Source organism: Eretmochelys imbricata, chromosome 4 (assembly GCF_965152235.1).
Source record: "Eretmochelys imbricata isolate rEreImb1 chromosome 4, rEreImb1.hap1, whole genome shotgun sequence".
Taxonomy (NCBI): Eukaryota; Metazoa; Chordata; order Testudines; family Cheloniidae; genus Eretmochelys; species Eretmochelys imbricata.
Genome location: NC_135575.1, coordinates 126,433,609 through 126,448,038, shown reverse-complemented (window position 1 = coordinate 126,448,038; position 14,430 = coordinate 126,433,609). Strand labels below are relative to the sequence as shown.

At 37.0% G+C, this 14,430-nt stretch overlaps 1 protein-coding gene across 2 annotated transcripts in view; it reads right to left on the bottom strand.

Moving 5' to 3' along the window:
- ZFYVE28 (zinc finger FYVE-type containing 28) overlaps positions 1–14,430 on the bottom strand; it is a 310,224-nt gene that overhangs the window by 48,860 nt on the left and 246,934 nt on the right. The window contains exons 8-10 of one of the 2 annotated variants that reach the window (XR_013346016.1): positions 7,716–9,077; positions 3,445–3,556; positions 3,278–3,341 (exon numbers count right to left, since the gene is read on the bottom strand). Coding sequence is in view for 1 of the 2 variants with exons in the window: in XM_077815925.1 (XP_077672051.1) it covers positions 7,716–9,077 (1,362 nt within the window). In the remaining variant the exon portion in view is untranslated. The remainder of the gene's footprint in view (positions 1–3,277; positions 3,342–3,444; positions 3,557–7,715; positions 9,078–14,430) is intronic. The other variant, XM_077815925.1, reaches the window with a different exon arrangement.

The window sequence follows — 14,430 nt, the reverse complement described above, 5'->3', positions numbered from 1 at the left end:
ATCAAAAGCACGGCCTGATCACTGCCAGCCACAAACATCTCCATTTGTTTCTCATTCAGAAGCTGAGAATTACCATCCAGCCAGACTAGCTGATCAAAGTGGTTCTTTCTGGTTATACAACCTGTGAATCTTTGAATCATCTATGACTCTTTGGGACAGAGCCTCACCTGGTACAAACTGGCATAGATCCGTTGATGTAAATGGAGTGATACCGATTTATACCAGCTGAGGATTTGATCCCTGCTCCTTTTTAAAAAATGATCTCCATGGATTTGCTTCAGCCTACTTTGTATCATCTTTCACTACTCTCCTCATCTTACACCCTCCTCCTCAGAAACTAGTCAATACAGGAATATCTTTCCCTTTCCAGCTCTTGCCATCTGGAACAGCCCTTGTGTGTCTTTCTGCCTTACTAATACTCCATCTCAGTTCCAACCTGATCCACTAACCTCTTGCCTATGCCTGTCTCCCTTCTTTATATGCTAATTTTTGTTACTTTCTTTATGACTATAAACATTAGACAATGCCTTCCCTCCACTGTTTTCCATACTTAAACTCACATATGGTCGGTTATCTCATTTTTTACTTCTGTAGTGTGTTTGAGGATATACATTGTATGAAAGATTCCATTAAAGTTAAAGATAGTGTGATATATCAAAGGCAGGTTTAACTATTAGAAAAAATAATGTATACACATTTTTAAAAGTGTCTCGCTTCTCTGTGCCAATATAAAGTGAAAATGTCTACCAGAAATAGCAATATTTCGTTCTGGTTGATTATTTAGATTGTAAGCCCTTCAGGACAAGACACTCTGTGTTTATATAAGGCCCAGTGCAATGGAACTGCAATAATTATCGGGGTTTACAAACAATTTCCTGATGTTACAATAACTAATCTTAAATCTCTTGCGTCAACTATATTAAACTTAATCAGATGAACAGCTTTTAAAGCTTAGTTTTCTTTACTGGATTTTTTTATTATAGTGAAAATTGAGATTTAGTAGATTTAGTATTGCTTTTGCTGATAAAGGGCTTGCTGGTACAATACATTGACATTTTCATTTCATCCCAAGGCTGGATGATAACTGAAGTTACATTCTTAGTTACTGTGCAGAATCATGATGTTCCACATGTGAAGTCAAACATTGTAATATCTAATTTGAACCTAGTGCTGTGAAACATCTTGCAGAAAAGACTCACTGCCAAATTCAGTCTTGGTTGTACTTACTTATGCAAAGGGCAGGTCTACACTACGGGGCTAAGTCAACCAAAGTTACGCAACTCCAGCTACGTGAATAATGTAGCTGGAGTCAACGTACCTTAGGTCAATTTATTGCGGTGTCTCCACTGTGCTGGGTCTCCCGTTGACTTACCTTATGCCTCATTCCGGTGGAGTACTGGAGTCAACGGCAGAGCGATCCGCGGTCGATTTAGCGGGTCTTCACGAGACCCGCTAAATTGACCGCTGATGGATCGATCACTGCACGTTGATCTGCTGGTAAGTGGAGACAAGCCCGAAGTCTGAACTTTACCTACCATATAGATGCAGGATTCTATAATACAAACAAATGATTGTAAGAGGAACTGAGAAATTTCAATGGGGTGTTCAACAGAAGGCTAGGGAATCACTAAAGAAAAGCTCACCCATGTGGACAGTTGCTGTTATTTTTCCAATCAACCACTCTTTCCCTAATAACTGTATTGACAGGAGACAGTTTCCTGATTCTTAGATGGCTGGGTTAAAGATTAGAATACAAACTGGCTATAGAGACAAGTTTTCATTTAAATACACAGTTTATCAACACCCATCTGCATTTAATTCATGGGAAAGGCATCTTGCTATCACGTGAACACAAGGAACAATTTCCTTAAATCCAACAGCCAGTAGAAGTTACATTTTAAAACCAAATTTATCAAAATCCTTGATTTCTATTCATTTATACGGGTACGAATGACTAGAGCATATTCACATTTTTGTTAAGAGCCAACAATTAAATATAAGACTAAGGCTGTTTTACTGAAAACCTCCATTTACTTCACAGTTTACATATGACTAAATGTTGTAACGTATTACATGTAAGAAGAAAAATACCAAAATAGAAAGCTGGCATTGTAGGTGAAACAGCTGTTTATCTTTTTATGAAGAGTTCTGAACAATATATTGGGAAACGGAGCTTTAAAAATTCATAACTGCACAGTTGTAAGGCTAAGAAATTACAGCAACAAGAAGTGGAACAACTTGAGTGCCAGGCTCGGGAAGGTTAAATTAAGAATTTTAATGTAGGGTTGCAGTCAGTAATTAGGGACAGCTCAGAAATATGCTTTGCACAGGCAATTTGCCCAGAATGCATCATCTGTTCTACTTGGGAAAAATCACTCTGCTCATTAAACTTCTGCTAACCAAATTTGAACAACTAACTACAACAGCTAATGAAAGATACACTATTACAGCTCATAGAAAATGAAAGGAAATATTAACAACGTTTTCCTCACTACTAAGCATAGCTCAGTTCTTATGTATACTATGAAAAACAGCTATACATGAGAAATCTTATTAGCACGCACACTCTAAATACTTGCAATAAATTAATAAAATAAAGGGAGTCTGGTGAAAATTCTGTATTTTAAGTTAGACAGAATAGACCTGGATGGAAACAGAGAGAAACCACTTAAGAATTCTAATTTAGGTGTTGCAAAGTCAATAAAGAGATAACATAATGGCACAGTGAAACCAGGCATATGAAACCTAAAATGCAAAAATGCTAGCAATGCATAGCCACATGGAACAAATTACCAAAGCCTTATTTGACAAGTAGAAGAATAATCCATCTTTACAATGATTCTTCAAACTCCAGAACTAAAGAATGTTTTCCATCATGTATAGCTCTTCATAAAGGGGAGAGTATTGTGATAGTTAGACTCAGCATTTTACTTATTCTGTCTAATTTATTCACAGTTAGAAAAACATGAAATACAGACCTAAACATTCCTTCTTCAGTGAATCTCATGCCTTTCTTCCCCTAAAACACTTCTTTGTTGCATAATTCTATTATGGTCTTTTGACTTATTGTTGATCTGCTATTCTTTAACAGTTTTCTTCCTTCACGGGTTTCTACTTTGTGTGACAGAACAGCTTGTACTTCATATATGCTGTCTTTGCAACAAATCACTGGTTCACCAGATCTTTACAAATACTACAGTTATATCTGCATAATACTAATGCTGCTGCCTGTGACTAATTTAATATTGTGCATGTTTCATTTCTTCAACATACTTACAGGGAAACAGGGAAAAAGAGAGAAATATATGTCAGACTGGAAGGTAAGGACTATCTGCTGTCACCTACAAAAAACAAAGTAAAGACATGTCAAAAAGATAAATCTGATTATTATGTACAATAGAAGAATTTTAATGGTATATTAAATTTGATTGAATGATGACTTACCAATCAACACTGCTGCATCAAGAAGTTCAGAGTAGCTGGCTTGGCTGGGTATTTGCAAATAAATGTGAGTGGTAAGATCCTGTGTTACCTGGACACGCTAAATACAATAATCCTGGTTGGATCAGAGAAAGCATATCTATAAATGACGTGATATTCTTTATTATTACCATAGACCTCACTACATGAAGATGCTCATGCTATCATTCATTCATGTGCACATCTGATAGCTGCTTGATTGAGCCAGGGCATAGAAACTTCTCTTTTCCTTTAGTTGTTGATTTTCAATGACTGAAAAGTAAATATACTTATCAATCTGATGAATTAACATTTGCTGTGCTTCTCCCATGCTTATTATACTGCTTACTGTTGTAGCTAAAAAGTCTATCATTCTGAAAATAATCCAGTATCTCAAACACTTCACTCACTGTTAAGGTAACATTCATAAGCACATAGTAGGAAGCAGTGATAGAGAGTTCCAAGATGACATTCCTCTTTTAAAAGAACCATTAAATATCAGTGATTAGTCATCCAGGGAACAATGAGTAAGAGGAGACTGATGATGTTCCTTCTTGTATCTCAACTGTCATGACAAATGACGTACATAGCCAAGAACCAAACCCAATGACAGATATTCATATATCTGTGAGTATTTATGTATGCAGTGTTGTAGCCGTGTTGGGTCCCAGGATATTAGAGATACAAGGTGGGTGAAGTAACATCTTATTGAACCTAGTTGGACTATTTATGTGGTAATCTAAATGAATGAGAATCTCATATGGTTTCGGTATTCCTAAACTATGTCTACTCCTACTATTCCATCTTCATATATGCACATACTTTTGTTAGTTTGCTATCAATAACAATTGTATGTAATGAATAAGTACACTGTCTTATGGTCTTATAATCAGAAGGCTGAGATAGCTAAATTTAATCAATTAACATTAGTAAGCTAGTCCTGGATAGCATTTGCTTTGTGTACTCTCTGGTTTGTCATGGATCTTTGACAGTTGTTGCTCTTCTTCTCCATATGCCTGCACAAAGTGTAGACCTGTGTAGAATATTGTGTTTTTTTCTCATTCCTTCTCTATTAGCATATGACTTCAATCAAAGCTCCTTGCAGATACAGTATTTTGTTTGTTTTTTTTTTGCAGAAATGTCCATCCAGATGCCACTTAATATCTTTTATGCACATCTCACCCAAAAAGTAGTCAAATTCTTCATTTGTGGCTTTGTAACATGTATTTCAGCAGTGTGCAGTAGTACTGTCTAGATACTAGAATTAAAGGTGATATATCAAATATTTTTAAGCAACATTATATTGCCAAGGATTGTATTCCTTCATTTGACTATCCAAAAGGATAAAATTAGTCAGTTTGTAAAAAGGATTCAGGCTATGAGTCACTTCCTACAATGAAATTCACTGAATATTTCTGTTGCATGGTTCTAAAAGTGGTCATAAAATCCAAGAAAATATTTACAAGCCTAAAATCATACATATTTCAAAATAATAAAATGGATAATGTTAAACTGTATCTGGAAAGGATATTACAAGCAAGGAATCTGATTTGTTTATAAAAGGGATTATTAGTATGTAGGTACAGCAGCACTTACTGCTAGTTTGAAGTACATGAAATATACAGTAAAAGTTTTAAAATGTAGAACAGTGATTTACAAGTGTCAGAAAACAACAAAATAAGGATGTATGTAGGGATTAAATTTTTCCAAGTATGGCTCTGACAGTAGAGGCCACAGAAACAGGGCTAGCAATTAGAACAATAAGAATATTTACCAGTTAATTATGTGTATGTGCATTAGAGATACCTGTCTGGAATTGTTGGGTTAGTTGCTCACATTGCATGAATAGCAGGTGACAGCACCTATTATATTATATTGGCACAGAGGACCCTCAGTTCCATTGTTTTCTGTTCTCACTATTAGTGTTATTATGTTTAATATTGGTATTTCTATTGGTGTCATTCTTATTTAATACTTTTATTTCCATAACTTTTGTACTATGAGATAGTGCCTAGAGGTCCCAATCAGGGGTTGGGGCACCACCGTGTTACTCTAGGCACTGTACACAACAAAAAGACAGTCCCTGTCCCAAAGAGTTTACAGTCTGTGTAAATCTTCATTAGATGAAGCTTCCAGAGCATTCAGAAATAGAAAGGGTCATTAAAACTGGAGAACCATAATAATCCCTCTCCCCCACCCCGAAAATTGTAATAGTTATAGTTATGTTAGAACAAAGGGGCATCTGAAGCCAGAACTCAGAATAAAAAAAAGACAGGATGCCTGCTGGACATTTTACTCCCCTAAAATGATATGATGGAGTTAACTTCTAGTGTCTGTTGAACTTATGTTTGCACTTCTTCACACTATGCATTCACCAATGTTCTGCATGACTGCAATGCTGTAACATGCGACAGTACTACTGCCATCAGCTTCATGAAAACACTGGTGCTAATCCTAGACTGTATAGGAGGGCACATTAGTAAAGATACATATAGCTAATACAATTATTCATGTCCTTCAGGTTGGGAAGATTCAACTTCCTTTTCTTAAAGAGCTTCTACTATAGTGCAAGTTAGAATAAAACCTCATGCTAGGAAAAATTCCCAATAACTAGTAGCTCATTCTGCACTTTGAACCTCATTCTGCACCACTGAACTGTGTTTTGATTTACTCTGGCAAATATCTCTTTCCAGACACAATAGCACAGAAATATACTCCTGCAACCTTTTCTGAGTGAGTCACAGTGAGAACTTTAGAAATCAGTGACAAGACAAGACTCGGAATTCTTGGTACAATTGAAAGTAGCACTTCTGCCTTCCACTTACATTATGTGAACAACAACTAACCCAACAGTTCCAGACTGGTGTCTGCAAGCCTGCACAAGTGTTGAGAGTCTTCAAGGTCCCGCCTATAATAAAAAATGCACAGGAAATTCTCATTTCCTTGTACAAGTTTTATACATAAAATTGTCATTGATGGAATGAACAGTGTTCTTTATTGGTCTGAGAACTGGATTGGGAGCTGGAAGATGCCGAGTTCCAATCTCAGCGATATGTATTCACTAAGTAGCCTTAACTCAATCATTTAACTGCTCCACTTTGGTTTCCCACTACCATTTGCAAAATGAAGATAACAACGTTTGCTCACCTTGGGGATTAATTAGCTAGTGTCCTTAAATGTTCTGAAGATGGAAAAGAGCTATGGATGTTAAATGCCGTAATTATTAAAAAATAATTTGGTTAGAACGTTTCAAAAGAAACTATTTTTTTCTGAAAAAGGGTCTCCGCTCACCTCCCTCCTCCACAGAAACAAAATATCTTTTCGGGGGGGTGGTGGGTGGAGGAAGAAGTGACATTTAACATTTTTCCATTTTCCACAAAAAATGTTAATGATTTTTGGAATTAAAAAAACGAATTGAAAACAGTTATATTTTTTTTATCAAAAGCTGAGTGTTTGGGAAAACAAATGTAATTTACCAGAACACCTGGTTTTCAGCAAACAAAAATTGTAAATAGCCATTTCTAAAGGTTTTGATAATCTTCTCAATAACATTTTGAAAGAACAAAAAATATTAAAAAAATAAAAACGGTTCTGGTTTGTTCACTTAGAAATGAAAACAAATGTGAATGTTTTGAGAAAGTACTTTTTATTTTTTGACCAGCTCTAGCAGTAAGTTAAATATCAAAAGATGAGACTAGAATATCAAAATCTGTATTTCTACCCATAGTTCAAGTTATGACGACCAGTTTTGCCATAGTAGTGCTAATGCTCTGTAACCATGTAGAAAGGATCGTACACTGTGTACAATAATATAGTATGTTAAATGTAATTTCAAACATATCACAAAACAGAATTATGTTAAACTTTAAATAAAATTAAAATAGATTGCATTCTTAAAGGGCAATTCTTTGTTAAGCTAAACAGGTCAGATGTTATTTAATGAATTTATTTCATAGCTCAGGGGACAACATAAAGACCCGAGATTAAAAAGAGTTTTAAACGGTTGCTGAAAATGCCATAGTTTGCACAAAAAATAAATCTGATCGTACAGTAAAAAGTATTTTTAAAAGTAGCAAAAAAATGTTTTCCTTTATAGTCAACAATTCCTTGGTCTTTAACATTTTATTATTTTAAAAATCAGCTAACATTATATGCGCCCCCATTGCTAAGGAAAGCATAGTATAAATCGCTATGTTACTATTAGCTATTTTGTATGCAAGTCCTGAGACAATAAAATCATTGCAAGACGGTCTTACCTTGCACTGGATCTTGATTTAATGTCATCCTTTGCTATTCTTTCATTACTACTTTCTTCATTGTTCTCTGATTGCTTTTGACTTGGCTGCCTTCTTTTCTCCCATTTCTTTTGCTGATTTGAGATTTCCACCTCTACTTGTGATCCATTTTCTGCTCCCAGCTGTGAACCTGAGGAATGTGCCAGGCACTTAGAGGAGTTAGACAGTTTCTGTTCTTCTCTGCCAGAATCTCTTTCTGCTAGCAAAGCAGGAGACGTTTCAGTTTTTAATGCCTCCTCTGCAGAGACTGCACGATCAAGTTTGTCTATATGGTCCTTTTCTTTAGATTTTACTAAACTATAAGAAGCATTTATAACTTTTCCTGGGGAATGTCTGGTCTTCAAACCATCAATATTATCCTCCCTACTGTCTTCACAGCTGCCACAACACACACAGGAATTAATTAGACAATTTGTGGCAGCTATACTGAGCTTATGGGATTCACTCTCCTCTTCATCAACTAAAGAATCAGAAGACCCAGGAACACAACTGATAGCTACTTCTGGTGTTGTCACTAGGGATTCTGAAGTAGAAGGAGATTTGGGATTAAATATTACAGTAGCAGATATCTTCATTCCACCTGTCCTATGGGCTATCATTTCTGCTGTCTCTGCATCAACATATGTATCCCAGCCATTGAGGTATAACTGTGAATCAGGACCTTCTAAACAACTGCACGAATTTTGAATTGAGATACAAGTCATCTGTTTGCTATCTTCAATATTGTTATTATTGCTTAAATCGCTTTCTGCTTCTTTTAAAAGTAAAGTCTCTTCTGTTTGATGACCATTGTCATACACTAGAGGGTCCCTGTACTGTACACTCTGCTTTGAATTGTGGCAAGGGTTATTCACCCATGCAAATGTGTCATTGTCTGAATCCAACCCAGCAAGAGCTTCTCCTGCTCCATCCAGATCATCCATAAAAAACACTCTTTCCTCTTCATCTGTTAAGTTGTCAAAATGTTGCCTGTTAGGTGAGGTCTCTGTGCTGGAGCCATTTCTTATGCCAGGCCTGTGTGCTGGAGACTGGCATACACTTGGTGGGGAAAGCAGGGAAGACATCTCATCTCCAACCCTATGGACCATCCTATTCAGCTGTTCCAATTCCTGTTCATCATACTGCATAGAGCAGGCTAGCTCAGCCTCTGTGTTTTCAGCTTTTGCTGAAAGCTCCTCAGCAGGCAAAGGTGCAGCTAAGGCAGTTGTACTGACAGTGGGCACTTCAGGATCTGTTCTGACAGGAAAATCCACATCCTGGGATATGCAGAGGTTACGTTCCAGTGTATGCAGCTCATCATCAGTTAAGGTCTGAAGCAGATCCCTACAAAGCAAAAAATGCAGACGTTATGTTGCAGTTTGTACTCATAAAGGGTGACTGCATTACAGATCTTACTAGAAGCTTTCTCTGTCTGAAAAGAAATCCACATGAAGAATTTAGAAATAGACACAGAAAAGTATTAGCTAGCACTTGGAGCTGGAGAATTCTAAGTGCATTGTAAATTCTAATTCAGAGTATGTGTGTTCTCCTACACTTGAACCTGGGACTATGCTGGGAAACACAGAATAAAATATTCTCTCTTTTCTTGCTGCAAAAAAACAAACATTTAGTCATCTGGGGTGCAAAAATAATGTTTCACATTTTAAATATATTACTAGCTTGAATTAAAACCCCGCATACTGTAATTTGGTTAGGACACAGACACCTTCCTGAGAACTAGTCAGTGAAGGTTACTGCACTCAAGAGTATAGTTAAAATTTCCCAAGCTATTACACGGGCAGATACAAAGAATGTATTAAAAACATTAATCAATGTCCCCTTTGCAGTGCTGACTTATTGGAAATCTCAGACTGTAATTGAGAATATAGTCTAAATTATAAAACCTATTTTGAAGAAAACCTAATCTGTTCTTAGACTTTATACAATAATATATTTCTAGGTAGCTTACTATGAGCATTTTCCTTCTGATTCCCATTACTAATACATAAATAGTTAATAGTTGAGAAATTGACAGAAGACACAAGATTGGAGATTTCCCATCTTTTCTTTCCACCGCCTCTTAGTGTTTCTTTGCATTGTGATACTTTCATTTATTCCTTGACATTGTTTAATCAGCTGAAATAATATTTAAGAGTTCATGAGGTGAAAAATATTTACTGACATTACTCTTTTCAGTTCTGCAAGTAATACGGTTACTGAGCACACTATTAATCTACACTAAAGGAAAAGCTTACTTAGAAAAAATATACAACATTCTGATGAACTGAGCTGAAAAAAGAGCAGTTGCAAATATGACTAAACTAAGGAAGACAAGGTGGGGTAAGGTAATATCTTTTGCTTAGAAATATCTTCTATTGAACCAGCTTCTGCTGGTGAAAGAGACGGGCTTTCAATCTTACACAGAGCTCTTCTTCAGATCTGGGACACCAATATTATGACGCCATTGCAGAGTTACTTCCATATCCACTTAGAAATCATGTTTTACTTACATTTAACATTTTCCATATCCAAATGATAAATGAAGAAAAGTTAACAAGTATAAGAGCCACACTTATTTTGTAAACACGAAGCTGTGTCATTTGAAGAATCCTGAGGCATAACTGGAATGGAATAATACACTACCCTTGTCTAATACTTGGCAGGACAGCAACGACAAACTGATAATCTGTCAATACGGCAATTCCTTTTCAATATATTACTCAGCAGACCCTCTATTTTTTCCTCCTTTCTACTACTAAGTGATAATTACTTTCAGGGGTCAAATTCCCTATTTTGGAGTACAGGATAGTAGACTTTTAAGGAAACAAGGCTAGTGCGATCTAACTGATCCCTCATCAGGCGGTGTTTGAGACTTGATTCAAAGTCCACTGAAGTAAATGAGAATCTTTCCATTGACTTCACTGGACTTTGTATTATGCCCTGAAAGTATTGTGGAGATCATAAACTTACTGGATGCTCAAAGACTTAACATTACCTTGACAATTTTGTACGTTAATAACAAGATAACAGCTCTCGACTTCACATCTTAAAACCTGATTTACATTCTTACTAATAATATCCTGATTCTGAAATGGAAACACCATGTAAAAAAAAAGTCATCTTTGGGACTGATACTTTAACTCAAAAATGCCAACTGCATTAGCCTTGAAAAAAACCAAAAGATTTCCTGGTGGCATAAATGTGTGCATGTGATTTTTAGGGGCAGCACAGTCCTGTGGCTAGAGCACAGGAAAGGGAGTGAGCCACTCCTAATAGGCTCAGAAATCATTGGATGGTAGGTACTATGTAAGTGCAAAGTGCTATTATGATTATGTGTACTATATCCATGTAGACAATGGTGTATGTTGCATTTATCTTATTTTAGGTATGAGGTATGTGGGATGTAAAATATATGGGTGGAAATGAGAAAGTGGCTTGAAACTTCGGGAGGGCCTTTGGGTTGCTTGGAGCAGCAGTGGGAGGAGGATCATGGAAAGGTGAGTGTGTGGAGACCAGCTGGAGGTGATTTTGTCTGGGCTGGCTGAAATTGCCAAGAAAGGTCTCTCCATATTCCACAGACTGGTCCATCAGGCATGATAAAGATCCAGGCTTGTAAGAAGGTGGCAGTGATACTGTGACATTGCACCTCATAATGCTTTCTAGAAATATGCTTATGAATGTAAATATGACATAACTGGAATATGTTTTATTCTAGATATGCCAGGTAACATATCTTTGCAAAGGTTATGTTCTACTTCATGTATTCATCCTATTTGTATGCATGTATCATTTCTATATCTGAAATTATGAGCGTTGACTCTATGCTTGTATTTAAAGTGTTTGCTGCAGAAAGCACCTAAGGCAGATTTGGTCAACATAGTGTGAAGGGGTTATTCAAGTAAATGGAAGTACTTGGCAAACAATGGACCCTGATAGACACCAATCCACATCTGAGCTTTCCTGGGAATGTCCCTGTAGATAACTAAGTCATGCATGGACATGTGACTTGCCCATGTAACTCCAAGACTCCATCTTGTAGCTGGGATTCTACACAGGGGGAGGGAGGGGTTTCCACCCACAAGAGAGAAACTATATAAAGTCCTGAGAGACCCCTCCATTTTGTCTTCAGCTGGCTCAAGAGGTAGCCTCTCCACCCCCAAAGGATACCTGAAAGAAACTGGAACAAAGGACAGTAACTACATGGGTGTGAATGATTGCTAGACCCAGACTAGAAGGAGGCGAGTCTATAAAAGAAACTTACTGGAACATCTCTGAGGGTGAAATTTCATCTGTAATCACTTTCTTACTGTTTTAGGATTAGACTTGAGTGTTTTATTTTATTTTGCTTGGTAATTCACTTTGTTCTGTCTGTTATTACTTGGAACCACTTAAATCCTACTTTTTGTATTTAATAAAGTCACTTTTTACTTATTAATTAACCCAGAGTATTTATTAATACCTGGAGGGGGCAAATAGCTGTGCATACCTCTCCATCAGTGTTATAGAGGGCAAACAATTTATGAGTTTACCCTGTGTATGCTTTATACAGGGTAAAACAGATTTATTTGGGGTTTGGACCCCATGGGAGTTGGGTATCTGAGTGCTGGAGACAGGAACACTTCTTAAGCTGTTTTCAGTTAAGCCTGCAGCTTTGGTGGGACATGGTTCAGACCTGGGTCTGTGTTTGTTCCAGGCTAGCGTGTCTGGCACAACCAGGCAGGGCACTGACGTCCCAAGCTGGCAGGGAAAACAGGTTCAGAGGTAGTTTCAGCACATCAGGTGGCAGTTCCCAAGGGGGTTTCTGTGATCCAGCCGTCACAGATACCACACTGGGAGAACATCTGACTCTGTGGCTTATGAAAAAGAAACTGAAATGGGGCTTGAAAAGGACAGAGAGCTCTGCCAGGTGATCAGTACGAGAGTTAATTGTAAAGAATATATTTCAAGTTCTGTAATTCAGTCTGTATAGAAGCTGTGGTGAACTGGAATTTCTACAATGGCCTTTGAAGGGAGGGACTGCTTTGCAAACCTAGTCCTTATAACAAGGGAGCAGACAGTAGGGTGCCCTGGGTCATAGGAAACCTAGGGTTTCAATCCAAATATCAAAACTCCATAAAAAGAGTGATTGTAGTAAAAAAAGTCACTGAAGGCAAAAAATAGACATCTCTTGGATCCATATTTATTTTTACTCAATGACTTCCATGTCAAATTTACTATGTTAAAGGTCAAACAAGATTTTTAGGACTGCCACCACTGCAACATCAACATATTATCTGAAAATAAGTCATGTTATATCTGACTCATACATCACCAGATATCACACAACAAAAACTGTAGAATCAAAATGTAGCTGGCAGCTTTAGATGATAATAACTGAGGCGGAATAAAAGACAGCACATGCTCTTCTGCAGCTCTGCTGACTGTACAGCGTTAACAGTAATAAAATACTGATTTTTTTAAAATCAGTAAACCTAAGCAGCTATGACTCAGAATAAACACTTGGATACAGCCACGTGCAGTCACCAGGTGCCATTTTTGCATTCACTTTTATAGCCATAATCACACTATGTGGATTGTGTCCTCCACCTTACACCCACTTCCCCATTTTCTCTGGCAGATTTGTTTTCATTCCATAATGCTTATTATTCTTCTGCATAAATCATTCCACATGAATCTTGAACTTTAATGTTTGTTTGGCAATTTCTTCAGTTGTAAATTTGTTAGAAAAGGTACCATGCAATCTCTCTAGGGCTAATTATCCTCCATAGTCGAAAGTCAATCTTGTTATCACGCTGTATTATAAAATTTAAAAAATCTGTAAGTTTACAAGTCCATCTGATAGCTAAATATTATATGAAGATCGATGCATATGGCATTAGTGTCAGTGATGAATTGGGGGTTCCGTCTGTACCATGTCTGAATTGTGATAATTTTATGAAATTGTATGATGAAATTACTGCATCATGGAAAGCCAATGTGTGTGTGTGGATCCACCATGAATTAGCAGGGTTGTCGACATCTGATTTAATAAATGCCAGTGAAAATGACGTAGGATCAGAGGCTAAAATAGGGAAACAAGTTAAAAATTATAGTAGAACCTCAGAGTTACGAACACCAGAGTTATGAACTGACCAGTGAACCACACACCTCATTTGGAATCGGAAATACACAATCAAGCAGCAGCAGAGACCCCCCCCCCCAAAAAAAAGGCAAACATAGTACAGTACTGTATTAAATGTAAACTGCTAAAAAAATAAAGGGAAAGCAGCATAGTAAATTTTCAAAGCTGTATTAAGTCAACGTTCAGTTGTAAACCTTTGAAAGAACAACCATAATGTTTTGTTCAGAGTTACAAACATTTCAGAGTTATGAACAACCTCCGTTCCCAAGGTGTTCATACCTCTGAGGTTCTACTGTACTTAGACAAGTTAGATGTTTTCTAGTCACCAGGGTCTGATGAAATACATCCTAGAATACTCAGGGAGCTGACTGAGTTGATATGTGAGCCATTTAGCGATTATCTTCGAAAAATCGTGGGAGACTGGTGAGATTCCAGAGGATTGGAAAAGGGCAAATATAGTTCCAATCTATAAAAAGGGAAATAAGGGCAACCTGGGGAATTACAGACCAGTCAGCTTAACTTCAGTACCCAGAAAGATAATAGAGCAAATAATTAAGCAATCAATTGCAGATACCT